The sequence below is a fragment of the Erythranthe guttata genome, chromosome 1 (assembly GCF_056151865.1).
Source record: "Erythranthe guttata isolate IM_541 chromosome 1, IM_541, whole genome shotgun sequence".
NCBI lineage: Eukaryota > Viridiplantae > Streptophyta > Magnoliopsida > Lamiales > Phrymaceae > Erythranthe > Erythranthe guttata.
Genome location: NC_142533.1, coordinates 5,145,387 through 5,164,327, shown reverse-complemented (window position 1 = coordinate 5,164,327; position 18,941 = coordinate 5,145,387). Strand labels below are relative to the sequence as shown.

Sequence of the window (18,941 nt, the reverse complement as noted above, 5' to 3'; positions counted from 1 at the left end):
CAAGTACCGATACGGTATGGTTAAATTACGAAAAAACTTCTCATTTTGGGTAATAATAATCAATCTCTCAACTATAAATTTTTTTGCACGTTCATTTTTGCGGTGTCAAATATAATAAAGAATATTCTCAATTTTATACCTATTTTATCCCATTCGATCTTCATATTTTGAAGCAAGCTGATTATAAGATGTAAGTTTTGGCTTGTACATATCAAATTATGGTGCATCAGAAACTGCATTTTTGCACCTAACGATACAAACTAGAGAACATTCCACGAAATCTAGAAAATTATGTTGAATATGACACTATAAATGTGGAAGTGTAAGAAGATTTATAGTTGAGGGGAGAGTTGTAATTATATATTCAAACATGATATGTATTTTTGTAATTTGACCATACCTCAGGGGTGGTTGTAATTTACCCAACTATATACGTCTTTGTATGCACTAAGCTAGTGAATAAATAAATACTAGAAATAGAGGAGGTTGGTAATCAGTGCCGAAGCCAATATAGGACCAGAGGGAACAATGGTTCCCCAATAGTTTTCGAATCCATGATTTAATTTTATGTCAAAGAAAAAAATCGTGTATAATTAGTTTTACCGACCATCCTCAGAAAATTTTAATGCATTTGGCCCCCGCAAATTTAAAATTTTGACTCCACCGGTGTTCGTGTGATGCGGGAAAACTTGAAATGAGTAGATCAAATGTCGAATCAATAAATAGTTTAGGAATGCGAGTTCGAATGCCATGAGCTTTGCGTTGATCTAAGTATACGATATATGTTCGTCTTTCCTGCATAACCACTTAACATACTATGTGACACGTCAGGGAGTTCCCCACGATTACACTCCGATGCTTAAGTCAGATGATGTCGCGTATTGATAATTAAATTAGTGCTTGAAAGCAATTAAGTCAAATAGAGATCACGTACCTTCAAATATTGATTATATTAAAAATTAAATAGATGACATTAAATAGATGACAACTCACAAGAACTTTTTACCATTTAACCAATATGGAATGGTAATTACTTGTATTAAATTAAGGAATTACGTCACACACAGTAGAACCTTGATAAATTAATAATCTCGCGTGGTAAAAATCAATTAAATTACTATTCGATAACTTAATATTTCGTTTTTTTTTTGAAATGATAAATTAACCTGTTTTTATAGGCTCTACCCAATTTTCCAACAAAATCACGTGAAGCACTAAAGAGAAGTCAGGTTAATACGTCTTTGTATGCACTAACATGCAAACATCTACCGTACTACAGTATTTATGGAGAAATAATTTAATAAAAAGTAAAATATAATTAAAGATTAAGAAATGAAAAAACAAAAAAAAAAAAAAAAAAAAACCAAATAAACCAACCATAAACTATATATTGCCCAAAAGTACCAAGTGAAGCTTAATTAGCTTAGCGGGCGAGGCCATACTTTATATATATATATATATATATATATATATATATATATATATATATATATATATATATATATATATATATATATATATATATATATAGGTAAATTCCACTTTCCCCCCTAGTACTTTGGCTGGATATCACTTTACCCCCTTGTACTCTCAATTGCATCGATTTGCTCCTTTGTAATTTGGTTCGATATCACTTTACCCCCTTCTACTCTCAATTGCATCGATTTGCCCCCTTGTAATTTGGTTCGATATCACTTTACCCCTTCTACTCTCAATTCATCGATTTTCTCCCTTATACATTGGCTCGATATCACTTTACCCCATTCTACTCTCAAATGCATCGATTTCCCCCGCTATACTTGAAAAATTGTCTCAATGTGGCCCTCGCCGTTATTTTTCAGACTTTTGACCTTAACACCGTTTGATCTAAGTTTGAAAATTACAAAAAAACTACCCCTCCCCGTTTAAGTAATTATTAATAAAATAAAAAAAAATAAAAAAATTGTGGCTGGCGTCGTGGACTATGATTTCTCGCTGTCTTGATTTTTTATTATTTTATCTTTTGTTATTTTTTTTTAATACTTATTTAAACTGGATGGGTGAAATTTTAGTAATTTTCAGACTTAAATCAAACTGTGTTAAGGTTAAATGGTTGAAAACTAACGGCGAGGGCCACATTAAGATAATTTTTCAAGTACATGGGGGCAAATCGATGCAATTGAGAGTAGAAAAGGGGGTAAAGTGATATCTAACCAAAGTACAAGGGGGCAAATTGATGAATTGAAAGTAGAAAGGGATAAAGTGATATCGAACCAAAGTACAAATGAGCAAATCGATGCAATTGAGAGTACAAGGGGGTAAAATAATATTCAGTCAAAGTACAAAGGGGAAAGGAATATATATATATATATATATATATATATATATATATATATATATATATATATATATATATATATATATATATATATATATATATATATATATAGGGCTGAAAGTTGGAAGGATCGGATCGGAATTAGCCTTTTCGGAATATTTCCAAAAAATTTCGGAAGTACAAAATCAATTCCAATTCCAATTCCAAAATTTTCGGAATCTAAAAATTCATTCCAATTCCAAAAGGCCCGGAAATTTCGGAATTTCGGAAATTTTTCGGAAATGACATAAGTATTAAAATTTCGAAACTTCGCTGAAAATTTCATAATTTGCTAAAAATAAAAACATCCACGTCGATAAAAATAACTACTAAATTTCAATTCAAAAAATAAATAAAAATAAACCACATCATAATATCCAATAAAACTTCTAGCAAAAATTAAATAAACTCTTTGGCTTTGTTCAAGAAATAATAAACGTAAAACTAGGGTTTTACATAAAATAAACTAGGGCTTTTTTAGGTGACATGGCCCATAAAGAATAAATACAACGAAATAATGTAAAATAAGTATATATATATATATATATATATATATATATATATATATATATATATATATATATATATATATATATATATATTACTCAAAGATGTATTTTTTGGAAAAAAATCAGTTTTTTTTCGGAAAAAAATCGGAATTTTTTCGGAATTAATTTCGGAAATAATCGGATCGGAAATCGGAAATTCCAATTTTTTTTTATATAATTCCAATTCCAATCCAAAAAAATCGGAAAAAATCGGAAATCGGAATTTCGGAAATCGGAATGAAAAAAGTTGTTCCAAAATCGGAACTTTTCGGATCGGAACCGGCGGAAATCGGAATTTCCGTTCCAACTTGCACCCCTATATATATATATATATATATATATATATATATATATATATATATATATATATATAAGTCCCCACAATAGTTGTTAAGTGAACTTATTATATTGTCCCAAAATAAAATTTAGTTATAGACTTGATATAACATAAACAACAGAAATTAGATCACATGAAAGAATTGAAACTGATAAGGTTTGTTTCCTCAATATGAATAAATTCACCAGACAGAGACATTATAAATTTTATAATTATAATTTATAATTTATAATTTATAATTTATAATATATAATTTATAATTATTAAATGGCTAAATTCAATTTTGTATAGTCAGAATAGTAATGTGGGCCATATAACACACAAAATCTAAACATGGACCTCTCTTACTGTGTTTGGAGAAATTGCACGTGTGCCTGCATTTAATTCATTCATCTCCTTCTTGCCTATTTACTTAATTAATAATTAATTCATTATTTGTTATTTTAAGTTCATGTACCTTCCATGCTTATTCAATAAATAAAATAAGGGGTCATTACAAATAAGTCCGTCAATGGATACTTATTTATAAAGAGATGCAGATAAAAAACTCATTTATCAATAAGTCTATACATGGTTCAAATTTTTGTAAAGGACTAGAATAACCTCTCATACTTTAATATGTTCCAATTTAATCCTTAACTTAATTTAACCTCAATTTGAACGCAAATTTCACAAATTATTAAATTTTGACCCAAAATTTCTTTTTCCGAAAAAATAAATTTTCAAAAAAAAAAATTTCCGCCGGTCTTCGGCGTTGACTTTTCAATTTTTTTTTCTTTATTTCTGTAATTTTTTTTCCTTTACACAGCAATATTGCTGTGATTGACAGTAATATTAACTATATTACTGTTAAACACAATAAAATTAACTAAACTACAGTTTAACACAATAATATTGTTATATTAATCTCTAGCGCAGTAATATTATTATTGTGTAATAGAGTAATATTACTATGTTGACCGTTCAACAAATGTAAACATAATAAAAAACCAAAAGAATTAATATTACTGTGAGTGACAGTAACAGTAATATTACTATAACAACAGTAATATTACCGTCAACCACAGTAATATTATTATGTTACTCCGTGAATAACTCAAACAAAAAAAAATTCAAACAAAATAATAATATTGATGTGGTTGACAACAATATTACTATAATAACAGTAATATTACCGTCAACCACAGTAATATTATTGTGTCTACAGTAATATTACAATAATAGACAGAAATATTATTACGTTACTCCGTGAATAACTCAAACAAAACAAAAAACCCAAAAAAATAATAATATTGATGTTGTTGACAGTAATATTATTGTGTTTACAGTTATTTTACTGTCAACGACAATAATATAATTACGTTGACTTGTCAACAAATCAAACAAAATAAAAAAATAACAAAAAATAAAAAATAATAATATTACGTTAATTTACTGTCAACGGCAGAACAATTTTAATTCTTTAAAATTGCAAGATATTAAGAACTAACCGGCCAGCATGGCATTCGTAAGTAACATCTCGTAACACTTACAAATTTTAATTAATTTATTAATAAAACAATCTTTAACTCTTCAATTGAAGAGCTTCCACGTTCAAAACAAAATGAGATTAATGGACTATTTATTATCGAAGGTTAACAAAATTGGGCATACCTTAATATTTATTCATGGGATGTTATAATTCATTTGGGTAGTAATTAATTGCTTAAAGATTGTGAATTATTTTGGGTTTATTGATGTACTACACCATCAACTTAAAGAATAATAAAACTTAAAATGCATAAATCCAAGTTTTAAGGTGTTTTCATAATTGACAAATGACAAATGGTGATATTATATTGATTTGCCGATCGAGCATGTGGCTTGTGGTTGGGCTTGGGCTTTTAAAGAAAGTCTTAATTTCTTAGACTAAAAATATGTGGGCCCAACCCAATCCATTTCGGGCTTTTATTTATTTCGTTCCAGAACTAGGGGTGAAAATCGAAACAAAATTTTCGAATTTCGCAAATTCCGATAAAAAAGTTTCCAAATTTGGAACCGTATTTTTTACTCCGATTTTTCGAATTTTGTAGGAACGGAATCAGAATTGTATATAAAATCACTGGAAACCTATTACTCAGATTGCACATCCGGTTTAGTTCCGAATGTTTCTATTGTTTTTCAAAATATATTATATAATTTTAGGATATGCTTTTTTAAACCAAGGGTCAAGTAAATTAAAAATTTAAATAATAATAAACTTATTTTGTTGATTATAAATATATACTACATTACTTAAAAATAAAGGTAAATTACAACCACCCTTTGAGGTATGGTCAATTTACAAAAATTCTCCTCTTATTTGGGTAATTACAACCACCCCTTAACTATAAATATTTTTACACGTCCACCCTTGCGGTTTCAAATTTAGTGGAATTTTCAAGATTATATAGTATATTATCACTTCCGTACCCGCTTTATCCATTCGAACTTCACATTTTGAAGCAAGATGATCATAATATTTGTTTTTCGGCTAGTATATATGAGACTGTAGTGCATCAGAAACTGTATTTTTACACAAAACGAGTACAAACTAGAGCACATTCCACGGAATCTAGATAATTATCTTGAATTTGACACCATAAGGCTGGAGATGTAAGAAAAAAACATAATTGATGAAGTTAGATGTACTTATCCAAACAAGAGAGTTTTTTTTTTTTAAATTGACCATACCTCAGGGAGGGATGGTTGTAATTTAGCCTAAAATACTAATATTATTGAAAAAATAGTAGGAAAATTCAAAAGAATTAGAACCATTTCGCGCGAAAGTCAAACTAACACGAGGCAATTAAGATAGATACAGCAGCCATGGTAACCGTATCTTCGTGGCATTTTCCATTAAAATTAATTATTATAAAATTCAAACTTATCATAATTCCATTTCCATATATTGCGATTAGTTCACGATCACATTCATTTTCCATATATACATTCTTTTTTCACTGATCGAATTCAGTTAAAAAAAGAAGAAGAAGAAAACAAATCCATGGCCGCATCTTGTTGTACTTGTTGCATCATCAGTAGTACCATTCATCTCAATAACACAAGTATTATCAAATCATCAGCTGCTTCTACTACTCTCCTTAATGATCGGCAAATATGTTTCTTTCTCCGCCGCCGCCGCCGGAGTAATTTGCAGACACCATCAAACAAGTACCAAATCAAAACCTTATCTATATATATGTATGTATATATATATGTGTGTGTGTGTGTGAAATTGTGGGCTTTGATTGCAGGAATTTGGTCGTAAGAAATGCTACACCGGAAGCAGCAACCGCGGCCGTAGATGTTCTCTCTTCTTTCTCTCTCACCGGCGGCATACCGGGGATCTCTCTCGCCGGAGACAATCCCTTGTTAGTGTTCTTTTCATGTTATTATAAACCATTATTTATATGCATGGTTTAATTCAATTTTATTCAAAAAAAGGTTTAATTCAATCAATTTCCTAAATATTTATATGCACTTCGTCCCCAGAAAATTTTAATTTTTGCACTTTCCCCCCTATAAATTGATAAATGAGACACTTCCTCTTCAAAATTTTGTTCTAGTTGCACTTCAGTTGGACGTATTCATGGCATACACTGAAAACTGTAATTTGGGGCAAAGTGAAATTGAAATAAAATTTTGAAGGGGCAAATCTTTTTTCTTTTTCTTTTTTTTGAATTTGGAGGAAAGTGCAAAAATTGAAAATTTTTAGGGGGCGAAGTCCATTTTTTATTATTATTATTATTATTATTATTATTATTATTATTATTATTATTATTATTATTATTATTATTATTATTATTATTATTATTATTATTATTATTATTATTATTATTATTATTATTATTATTATTATTATTATTATTATTATTATTATTATTATTATTATTATTATTATTATTATTATTATTATTTATAACAACAATAATAATAATAATATGAAATTCTTGTGTTGCAAAATTTTATTTTATTAATAATATGTTGTGACAGGTTAGCTGGAGCAGCTGGATTGTTTGTGGTGTTACCCATGGTGGTCCAAAGGCTATTAACACTAACAAGTAATAAAAGGGACACAAAATCCCAAATATTAATTTTAATTTTGTCTAGTTAATTATCAAATATTTTAATAAATAAATTAAATTTGTAAAAAATAGAGGAGGTTGATATGGCGGCACAGACGGTGGAGAAAATAGCGGACGCGGTGGAGAAGGTGGCGGAGGAGGTGGATAAAGCCGCCGAAGGTATTGCGGCGGGGTTGCCGGAAGGTGGGCTCAAGAAAGTTGTTAAGTTTGTTGAAGTTTTGGCTGAAGAAACAGCTAAGGATGCTCAGAAAGTCGAAGATTTGATGGACAAGGTACATATTTAATTTATTATCATTATTAGTAATTTTTATTTATTTTATAAGTCATTATTATTTTTAATTAGTAGATTGAAAAATTGGATTATTTAAATTTATTAATGTAGTTGTTGGGTCTGATTAGTGATTACTGATTAGGCACGTGACCGCTGAGACATATTCTAAGTTAGTAATTTGATCCAATCTATGAGTCAAAGTCAACATTTTGTTTTTTTTATTTTTCTTTTTCTTTACCTTTTTTTTAGTTTGACCTCACTAGTGGCCATGATGAGGGTTGTGTGTGTGAGATAATTAGGGGCTTCTAGACGATACTGAGATTTCGGTACTTTAAAAATTTATACGAGCATAATTATTCGGCTCGGTGCATTTTTTTACCATATTAATTCTATTTTTTCGGTTCGATATCGGTAAAACCAAAAATATATTTCAATATTTTGAAAAATGTAAGAAAGAGTTAAACTAATTAAATCTTGAATTTGGCATTCAAATTTCAATAACGGACCCTAAAATATTGATTATCATTAGGGGCTAATTGTAAATAATGAAAAAAATTATCAATCTAAAATTATTTTATAGTTTGCTATAACTTTAAAGAATCTAAATAAAAAGAAAAACAAATATTTATTAAATATTTCGGTATTTAGTACGGGATGGTATACCGTACCGAATAGCGGATTTCAAAAAAAATCTTCACCAAATACCGAACCAAATTTTCAGTTCGGTATTTGGCACGTACCAAATTTCCGATTCGATTCGATTCGCTTCGGTCGATTTATCAACCAAGTGAACACCCCTACAAATAACTGATACAAGATATATAAGAATGATTAAAATTATATATTTAATTCACTTGATCCTTGTTAATAACAAGTCAGTCATGATTGAAAATTTGAAATACAAAATAATATGGAATTATACAATTAATTACTCTAATTTTATTTTATTTATTATTTCGAATACATTGTCAATTAAATTGATAAATCTCTATAAAACTTCCTTTTCTTTTTAATGTGGAAATACCCAATATAAATAAGGATTTTCTATGGAGCTTATGTTGTGGCGATGGAATATGCAGGTGGAAGAACTGGATGACAAGGTGGAGGAGTTTCTCAACAACAAATTTAATGGCACTGGTAAAGCCTAACACGAAAACACCAAGGCCTCGTTTGGTTGCATGATTAACTGAAGAATTAGCCTTTGATGTTTAGTATTTCCAATAACTTATCGGATCGACCAGCAAAAATCATGTTATCATGACTTATCTTGCCTTCCAGGCGTGTTTTTTATTGGACCATCGAGGGTCAAATAATATAATTCAGTTTCGTTAGATTATTTAATCTTATCTTATATTAGTATATCACACACTCTACAACACATATCAATCCATGTTACATAACAACAAAATCCAAAAAAAAAACTAAAATACTTTTCTTCAACATTTTTATTACCAATAGAAAACGTAATCAGCTCGAGAATCAATCTAAGTCGAAGATACTCTAGCATTGTTGCAAAAGAAGCTAAACTCCAACGGAGGAGTGGAATAATCGGTCGAAAGTATCTTGGAGGCAAAAATGGTATTAGCAGCCTCCGTATAATGAGTTCCATCCCAGCTTATGTGTGGGGTCGCTTCTTCGCACACCGTAAATCCACTGGTGAGACAATTTCTGTCCGAATCGTAATTGTAAGGTGCTCCACCAAATCCACAACATGCCATTAATGGATTCTTGAAACCTATTTTCATTCAAAAATTCACACATTCGATAAATGAGAAATATCTCGAAAAAAAAAACGAGTTTTAAATAAGTACGTAGGAAAAAAATTATTACCGTAAGATGAAGAATTGGAGATGAGTTCGTACTTGATGGAGTACATATCGACATAAACAATAGTAGAATCCTCCATTTCAGACCGTAGTTCTTGAATAAGAGCATTTAGTTTGATGTTGAATGCTTGTGCACCTTCGTTCATGGACTTTATGCATCCGTATTGATCGAAATCAGTGACGTTTAAATTGCTTCTTATGGCAAGTTCTCGAGGTAAACAACCCAACGGCCCTGTGTTGTGTACCCAAAAATTCTTCCCACCGAGTAGGTGTATCGCCTATATTACATGTATTTGATTAATATATATTGCCAAATACACAAGATGCAATAAAATTTTAAATATACTAAACTACTAACGATTACAAGTTTTTGATATAAAGCTATGAAACTTTTAGAGCTAATTTTAAATTATTCTAAAGATCTTAACCCCCCCCCCCCCCCAACAAAAAAAATTCAAAATTTTAAAAAACCTTCCGCGAAATAATTTCAAACGAATTCCCAAATTCTACAAACATGATTTGACCGCTACAACAATATAGAAATCTCTTCATTGAAATACGAACAAAAATCACTTATAGTTTTAAAATTCTTCTTTTAGAATACCTTTTTCAAACACCTTTAGACATGATTTGTACAATATAAATTGTCTCTTCTCAAAATACAAACAAACATTACTTTATTTTCAAATTCTTCTTCCAAAACTATCTTTCCCCAAAATCAAATAAAAACGTAGACCCAAAGCTTATTAAATATATAATATCTTAGTTTATCCAATGATCTGTATGTGTAAGTTACAAACGAAATGACTACTCACCGAAATTGCATCCCGGATTTCAGATATAAAAGAGGGAATCTTCTCAATGACTTGAGTATACGAAAGGGCGCCAAATGAGCCCGATAGATCATTTTGTCCGATGTCGAAGGTGTAAAGTGCACTCTTGAAATCTTCTTCTCCAACCAAATTTGTCCTACCTAATGCATTCTTCATGTCAAAAAAACGATATAAACTCTCAATTTCATAATCCTACTAATTTCAAATATATTAAATTGCAATAGAATCTCGAACTTTTTAACGTACCTTTGGCGCGAAGCTCCAACGAACGATTGTAGAAAAGTTCGAATTGGAGAATTTGAATGTTCAAATTGAAAGGAACAAATCTAGGGAGAGCGCAAGCGCCACATATCGCGAAATTAACTCCGTTTGTGAAATCGGGTTCGAACGAATCCAAATAAGGACTCAAGTAATGGGTATCCAAATTTTCACCTATGGATTGAATAGTACCAAATTTGACATTAATTTAGTTCATCTATGGCTATCTACAAAAATTGGATCCCAATAAATTGAATTTAGCCCTAATCCGAAAATTTTAATCAAATTTCGAACAAAATATTGGTGAAATCAGGTTCCAACGAATCGAAATACGGACTCAAGTAACGGGTATCCAAATTTTCACCTGTGGATTGAATAGCACCAAATTTGACATTAATTTAGTTCATCTATGGCTATCTATAAAAATTGGATCCCAATCAATTGAAGTTAGCCCTAATCCGAAAAATTCAATCAAAATTCGAACAAAATATTTCAATTAGAATTAAGGAAACAACATACAGAGGAAATCGATGACCAGTCGTCCATCGGAAGCTCGACCGGTTGGGCGGGGGAAGAATGCGCGGCCGTAGGGGTATCCGGCGACGAGCCCGGTGCCGGCGGTGAAGCCGCCGGTGTCTGAATTAGAGTCGCCGAAGTTGAAAATCAGCGGCGGACTGTTTCTACTGCAGTGAGAAACAACAAGAGGGAGAGAGATTATGAGACAGAGAAACGCCGGCAGAGAAACGCCGCTTGCCGGTGAATTCATCACCTCCAATTTGCCGTCTCGGGAAACAGAAGAGGCGGAGTGAAGTCAACAGTTTTGAGAGTGGTGTAGAGAGAGAAGCCATTTTCCTCTCTCTCTCTCTCCTCAGCCACATGTGGTGGCAGAATACTTACAAAAAGCTAGGTGCCAATTTGAATTCACTTTTTAAATAGAGTGGTCTGGTTTTCACCATCAGACTCAAATTAAAAAAAAATATCAAAAAAAAAGACTAAAATTAAAATAATATTATTAATTTTAAATAATTGTTTTTGTAAAAAAAATCAATAAATGATAAAAAGTAGGGGTTTTAACTTTGAGAACTAAATTACAAAAACTATTTAAATTCGAAATTTGTCCATAGATTTGTCTTCAATATAGAAAAAAAAATGGAGGATTGTACTAAGAGTGATGAGTGTTTGGGTGGATGTTGTTCAATTAAAACATAAAAAGTGATGTAAATATTCGACCTGGGATAACTTCGCAAAATTTAAAAATTACAGCACTTTCGATCGTATTACGTTCCAAATCCAATAAATTCATGTTCTTGATGGTTAGTGATGTGATATTTTATACAAAATAACGTTGTCGAAAACTTAGAGAAAAACAATTTGAAAGAATTAGATAAAATGGGCATTACGTTTTATTTTCAAAAAATAAATTGGCACATGCACTTACTAACAGGTATGGATAGTAAACGATCTCAGCCGAATAAGCTAAGGTACAATTGAACTATCAATGTACATTATTTTTCCGAATTCTCTCTCTCTTTCTCTTGTTTTTATCTTTCTTTGGTCGACTAATTCAGCCTCGCCGGCCGAATATCAGTGCCGAACATACTTTCCAACGAACAAAAAAGTTGAATTTGGAAGGAGGTCTTAATGCTGCAAAATTTATACCATCACATGTAATTAAATCTTGGGAAAGTAAAAAAAACAAACACACTGCACATGTTACACACATGCTGTTGAATCTCAAGACATCCCATTTTAACGGAGAAATAGACGACAGATATATATATAGACTTCACGGTTGAACACTTGAACTCACCCATTTTCCAAGGTTAGGATATTGATAGATAATAGATATATATTTTAATAATATTTTTTATTATTCCCAATTTGAAAACAATGTGATAAATTAATTTTAATTAACTAAATCACAAGTTAATACATTTATAAGAATCTATAGAGACCCGACCCTATGATATCTATAATTTGCTTTCGATAAGACCTAATCATTTAGCAATAATAATCTCAAAAAATCCAAAAATCTTACATGTAGTCCTATTATGCACGGAAACTTCTATACACGTGGGTTTCCAGAAACGCCATGACACTTGACGGAAACGTTTGGGGCTGTTTTCATAAATATTTAAAAGTTTTAAGGACGTTTCTTGTAATAATGAAAAAACAGAAACGTGTTACCAACCAAAAAAAAACCCAACACCCATTTTAAATAAAGATGCATAATTGCCTACACTTACAAAAAAATCTTAAATCTTATATCTCTTTTTTCTCACATGTAAATGTTTTTTTTATAGATATTAATTCCATGCTAAAATAAATTTATATACCTCAGATGCAATTTGTGAAATGATAATTTAGTTTGGAACTTGTAAATTATATATAATTTATAAATACAAATATGTAATAGATGATAAGTACTTATTTAATTAGTTAAACGTTACAATACTTATTTTAAGAATAAACTGCAAAACGTACCCATGTGTAATCTCTAAATAGCGAAAATCCCCCTATGATAAATAAACTAGCAAAAACCCCCCTGTGAAATTATTTAAATAGCACACTCGGCCCATTTATCATTTGAGTGTTGACTTCATATAAAACGACACAAATACCCCCGGGATTTTGCAATTAATAAATTCTTATATTTTTTAAATATTTTAATTATTTTATTTTTGTTATATCTTAATTATAAAGGTACAATGGGGTCTTTAATTAATTTTTATTTAATTATCACATAATTTTTGTATATATTTTAAATTATTGCTACATCAAAAGAAAATTTAAATTCCGTTATTATGTATTTAAAAAAATCTATACTTAATTTGATTAACAAATTTTTAATAATTTTTAAATTTAATTATTTACTATTTTTTAACAATATTTTAATTTCTAAACAATCAAATTAAAAGGAAAATATATATACATATAATATATATACATATAAATACATTTTTAGGGTCAATTTCGTCATTTCACGTCCAAAAACCTACTACCAGTCGCGTAACCGGCGAGTGAGCCACACTTAAGTCAACCGGGGGGTTTTTTGCCTTTGACTAAATTTCACAGGGGGCGTTTTGCTAGTTTATTTATCATATTGGGGGTTTTTGCTATTTAAAGATTACACAGGGGTACTGTTTGCAGTTTACTCCTTATTTTAAATCAGGGATGTACCCCTATATTTTTAAGGGTAAAATTCATTTTGCACCCCTATACTATGATAAATATATCGTTTACCCCCCTGAAGTATTGAAAACATCAAATACCCCCCTGCCGTTAGTTTTTTTCTTCTAATTTCGTTAGTCAAACCCTTAGACCGACTATTGCAAAGAAATGTTGGCTTTTTTTTAACGAAAATACCCCAAAAAATTTCTATATATAGATTTCAGGGCTTTTAGTTTTCATTTTTTGTGGGTTTTGTGCCGTTAGTTTTCCTATATATAGAAATTTTTTGGGGTATTTTCATTAAAAAAAAGCCAACATTTCTTTGCAATAGTCGGTCAAAGTGTTTGACTAACGGAATTAGAAGAAAAAAACTAACGGCAGGGGGGTGTTTGATGTTTTCAATACTTCAGGGGGGTAAACGATACATTTATCATAGTACAGGGGTGCAAAATGAATTTTACCCTATTTTTAATATTTACACGTTTCGGTTTTCCCCATTCGCGTAACCATTTTTTTGAAACTGGGTTTTTCCTATATTCATTTCTCCATTTTGCCGTGTCCGCAATCCCGTGTCCATGCTACATAGATGTAGCCCAATTATTAAAAAAACCTTAACCAATCAATCAGCAGTAGACCCAGGCACAAGAAATCAAGCTCATACATAGACAAAAGAAAGGTCAGCTGATTGACAGTTCGCGAAACATACGCTAAAACAAAGTATTATTAATTGGTTGATTAATTAATTAATTAAACTACATTAATCTTAGCATTATTTTGGTGATGTGTTGATGCATCATATATATCGATACACTCCTTTTTTATATTGACAAGATCGATAATAAACAAATCATACTACTCAGTTCAATAGTTTGTAAACCACAAGCATCCAGATTAACTATTTAGATAAAAGTTTGATCGACCTAAAAACTATGAAAAAGAAATTGAATTTCGTATAAGATAAAATGATGTCGTACTATCTAACTCCACCATATAGATCATCATTTCTTTTTGAAATCAGATAATCTTCTTGATTGCGAGTAGAGAAGTAAACGAGCTGAACTCGAGTCGAGCTTGACTGTTTTGGCGAGTTCGAGCTCTTTGAGTATTGTTTTTCTGAGGTCGAGCATGAGCCGTTTGTGTATTTTCTTTATTTTTTATATTATTAGAAATCTATTATTATAAACTATAATAAAAAATTGAAATAAAAAAATGACTTCGAGTTTTTTTAATTATATATGAATTTATTATTTAATTTATATTTTAAATAAAATAAAAAATTAAAATTAAAAAAAGGCTTGCAAGCTCACGAACAACTAAAAATGAGCTCGGGCTCAACTCGTCAGAGAGCTTGAGTTCGAAAAATTCGAGTTCGAGCTTTTGTCGGATCGGTTCACGGAGCTCACTAGTTACGAGTGTACGTAAGCGGGAGTGTGTGTATGTATTGTACATAGAGAGAGGTCCCACAAAATTTATAATATTAGTATGTTCACATATTATTAGAAAAATGAAACCCTAAAACCAGAAAATCGAACAAGACAAACAACCAAAAACCCAATCTCACAAAAAAGAAAAATAATTTCATCGGTGACCCTGAAAACCCTCCACGATTTACAGCACATCCGCCACCAAAAAAGATCTCCGCCGCCGTAAATAAATCCTGTAAAGTAAACATATCTACCTAGCTACAACATGGTGTGGTGGGATTGATTCATTGATTACCGGAATATACCTTTTTCCCTGTTAATTAATAAACAAACCCCAACAAATTCTCCTTCATACAAAAAAACCCCATCAAATTAAATCTTGTTTTTTCAGTTACACAGAGCTGATTGAAATTGAAGAAGAAGAAGAAGAAGAAAGTAAAAATGGATAACCACTCTCTTCCGCCGCCTTTTCACACGAGGGATTTCAATCTGCAGCACCAGTTCCACCACCACCACCAGACGCAAAACTCCGAGGACGAGCAGAGCGAGACCACCGGCCTCAACATGGGCCAGCATCACCAGAAGCGCCACCGCGGCGGCGATATCGATTCCGCCGGTAAGGACGGCGGCGGCGCCGCCGCCGATGAAGGGGAGATGTCCGGCGGAGGCGGAAGCAGACGGCCGCGGGGCCGGCCGTCGGGATCGAAGAACAGGCCGAAGCCGCCGATCATAATCAGCCGAGACAGCGCGAACGCGCTCAGGACACACGTGATGGAAATCTCCGACGGGTGTGACGTCATGGACAGCGTGGCGAGCTTCGCTCGGAGCCGGCAGCGCGGCGTCTGCATCATGAGCGGCAGCGGCAACGTCACCAACGTCACCCTCAGGCAGCCGGCCTCGCCGGGGGCGGTGGTCACTCTGCAGGGGAGGTTCGAGATCTTGTCTCTCTCCGGATCCTTCCTCCCGCCGCCCGCTCCTCCGGCGGCGACGGGGCTGACGATATACCTGGCCGGCGGCCAGGGCCAGGTGGTGGGCGGCGGCGTGGTGGGGCCGCTCGTCGCATCCGGGCCTGTTATCGTAATGGCGGCTTCGTTCAGTAACGCCGCGTATGAGAGACTGCCGCTGGAGGAAGATGATCAGAATGGTGTCCAAGGTCAGGGAAACTCGCTTGGATCGCCGCCGCAGGGCGGCGGTGGACGGGCGGGGCCGCCGCCTTCGCTGCAGCAGCAGCAGCAGATATTAGCAGATCCTTCCTTGTTTCAAGGGATGCCGCCGAATCTGTTGAACTCCATTCAGATGCCGAACGATGAGTTTTGGGCTACCGGTAGGCCGCCATTTTAGAGAGCTTGATTTGTTATGTACGAGGTAACTATGCTACTTCTTCTTCTTCCTTTTTTTCTTTTTCTTTTTTTTTTTTGTTTATTTTAATGAAATTATCAAGAATCAGTTCTAGAGGTAACTTTTTTACTGTATTTTAGATTAAATTGTGATTTTTTTTTCCCTTTTTTAATTTTAAGTAAATTATCGTGTTTCTGGTCAGTTTTATTCTAGGATTTTATTCGGTTTCATCGGTTTGATGATGACGAGGACCGATTATGTTGATCGATCATACTGATAATGATAAATGATTATGTTGTTGTTGTAGTTATAATTTTTTCTGATGATAATGGTGATTAATTAAATTGATAATTGTGTGTAGTAGGAATCATTTGTTTCTAATTTGCAATTGCTCCTTAATTAATTAATTAATTTTTTTTTTTTTTGCATCATCACCACATTGATCAATGAGTATATTAAAACGCATTCATCATGACCATGTTTTAGTTAGAACCCTAATTTTGAGTCTCCTTTATTAGAAAATGTTACTACTCATTCCATTTCAAAATAGAATTCGTTTAATTATTCGTCACATCTTACGAAAAATTATGAATACAGAGCCCTAATTTTCCAGCAACTGACTCAATTCGTCAAAAGCACTCATAGCATATCTCTGCATTCTTTTCCTTCGTGTCATTAAGTCCAAAAAACGTGCTACTCAGTTGGAATTGTAAGTCGTTGTATATTATGAAACAATTGTTACGAGGCAATTTCGTCTTAAAGAACAAAAACTTAGTTTATTACTAGCTCGACTTTTTCTTCGTTTCAGAAATTCAGTCAAAACTCTGTCCAAGTTTCTACATTTTGAAATACACACCCAAATAATGTTTGAGGTTACAACTTAATTAATATCCATTGAGGCTTTGGAAGAAAAAAAAAAAGAAAAAAAATAGAGATGCAAAGAGGTATGGGCTTCTTCTTCATGTAATATTAGTTTTTAGGGTTTCTTATTTTATTAATTTTTTTTATTTTCTTAAATGTAAATAAATGGAAACACGTGCAGACAGTTATGAGAAGAAGCTCTTTTTCGAGGCAAACTATATAAAAAAAAAAAAAAAAAAAAAAAAAAAAAAAAAAAAAAAAAAAACATTGACTGTAAAGACAAGAGAGCCAGCAGGGACAAAGTGCCTTGAGCGTTATTACCGGAATTCTTGAAATTGAGGTTTATTTAATTATTTATTTATTTATTTATTTTTTGTTAGATCAAGAATTTGAATCTGGGAGACCATAGTCTGATCAGATTCTTTGAACTGAATAATTACAAAAACATTAATTAATAAATATTTCATACAAAATCATTTGTTTCCTCTTTCTGCAACAGCTCATATGTTTAGATCATGTGGGTTTACCATTTTTTTTTTATAAAAAGCTTATCCATTAAGTAATTCTTGAGAATCTAATTTCAGCTTTCGGCTTTCTCTTTTCATTAATCTTTATCGTTGTTTAGTTTAATGGAAATTAATGTTTGCATTAGTGAAAGGTGTTTAACGAAATTACGAATTAAAAATTTCTGAGTTACTTATTATTACGGGTAAATTACACCTACACCCCTGAGATATGCTAAAATAACTTTAAGGTCTCTGTCGTATTGGTAATTACAATCACCCCCTAAAACATTGTTAGCAACCCTAAACGGAATAATGCATTGGATATGTTATTCCGTTAGGAATATAACGTAGTATTAATTTAAGGCAGTGATGGAGACAACATGCATAGAGCTAGTGGGTGACATAACTCTCCTAAGTCCTAACATTTCTTATACTTCCTTATTATTTTATATAAGATGTATAAATTTTCGTCTATGGTAGCATTACGACCTGGTGGGAAACAAATATAATGCATATCGGTTCCCATGACATGAAATCTTGGCTCGGGTAATTGTTTCAAGGGTGTAGTTGTAATTACTAATACCATAGGGATCTTAAAGTTATTTTAGCTTACCTCAAGAGTATAGGTATTCTATTATTAATTTAGATGTTCATATATATATATATATATATATATATATATATATATATATATATATATATATATATATATATATATATATATATATATATATATATATATATATATATATATATGTTTATTGAGGTTATTGAACATGTGAATTTTTAAATTCATGTTCGTTTTGTTCAACTTAAATATCCCTTGCTCACACATAGTTAGTACAGTGTTATTTATGTCTCTCAGAAATCCATTGCTTGAGTTCAGATCCATGAATACTCTAATTAAGTTCAATTATATTATTGATTATGGCAAATAGTATGCCCAACTTATTTAGTTAGTTAATTAAGTTAATTGGATTGTGTTGTTCCCGATACATAAAACGGGTAGTGAATTTAGTAAATTGGTTGAACAAATTAGTGAAAATACGAAAAGATTATCTGCAATGAACGTAAATTTGCCGAGGCGAGTTGACTCTGTCCTTAAG

General features: G+C 31.8%; 3 protein-coding genes across 3 annotated transcripts; 2 read left to right on the top strand and 1 right to left on the bottom strand.

Annotated features, from left to right (window-relative positions):
• Positions 1-6,173: 6,173 nt before the first annotated feature.
• Positions 6,174-8,883, top strand: LOC105967325 (uncharacterized). Its single transcript, XM_012991924.2, has 5 exons — positions 6,174-6,433; positions 6,517-6,633; positions 7,256-7,323; positions 7,420-7,619; positions 8,698-8,883. The coding sequence occupies exons 1-5, from the start codon at positions 6,267-6,269 to the stop codon at positions 8,764-8,766; spliced, it is 621 nt and encodes a 206-aa protein (XP_012847378.2). The 5' UTR covers positions 6,174-6,266; the 3' UTR covers positions 8,767-8,883.
• A 146-nt stretch (positions 8,884-9,029) lies between these two features.
• On the bottom strand, positions 9,030-11,427 carry LOC105967323 (GDSL esterase/lipase At1g09390). The gene is made up of 5 exons (XM_088818481.1): positions 11,055-11,427; positions 10,524-10,709; positions 10,260-10,417; positions 9,449-9,722; positions 9,030-9,353 (listed from the first exon to the last, which is right to left on the bottom strand). Exons 1-5 carry the CDS (start codon positions 11,299-11,301, stop codon positions 9,103-9,105), a joined length of 1,116 nt encoding a protein of 371 aa, XP_088674607.1. The 5' UTR covers positions 11,302-11,427; the 3' UTR covers positions 9,030-9,102.
• A 3,791-nt stretch (positions 11,428-15,218) lies between these two features.
• LOC105967321 (AT-hook motif nuclear-localized protein 22) lies at positions 15,219-16,777 on the top strand. The gene has a single exon (XM_012991921.2). It carries the CDS (start codon positions 15,572-15,574, stop codon positions 16,469-16,471), a length of 900 nt encoding a protein of 299 aa, XP_012847375.2. The 5' UTR covers positions 15,219-15,571; the 3' UTR covers positions 16,472-16,777.
• Positions 16,778-18,941: the final 2,164 nt, after the last annotated feature.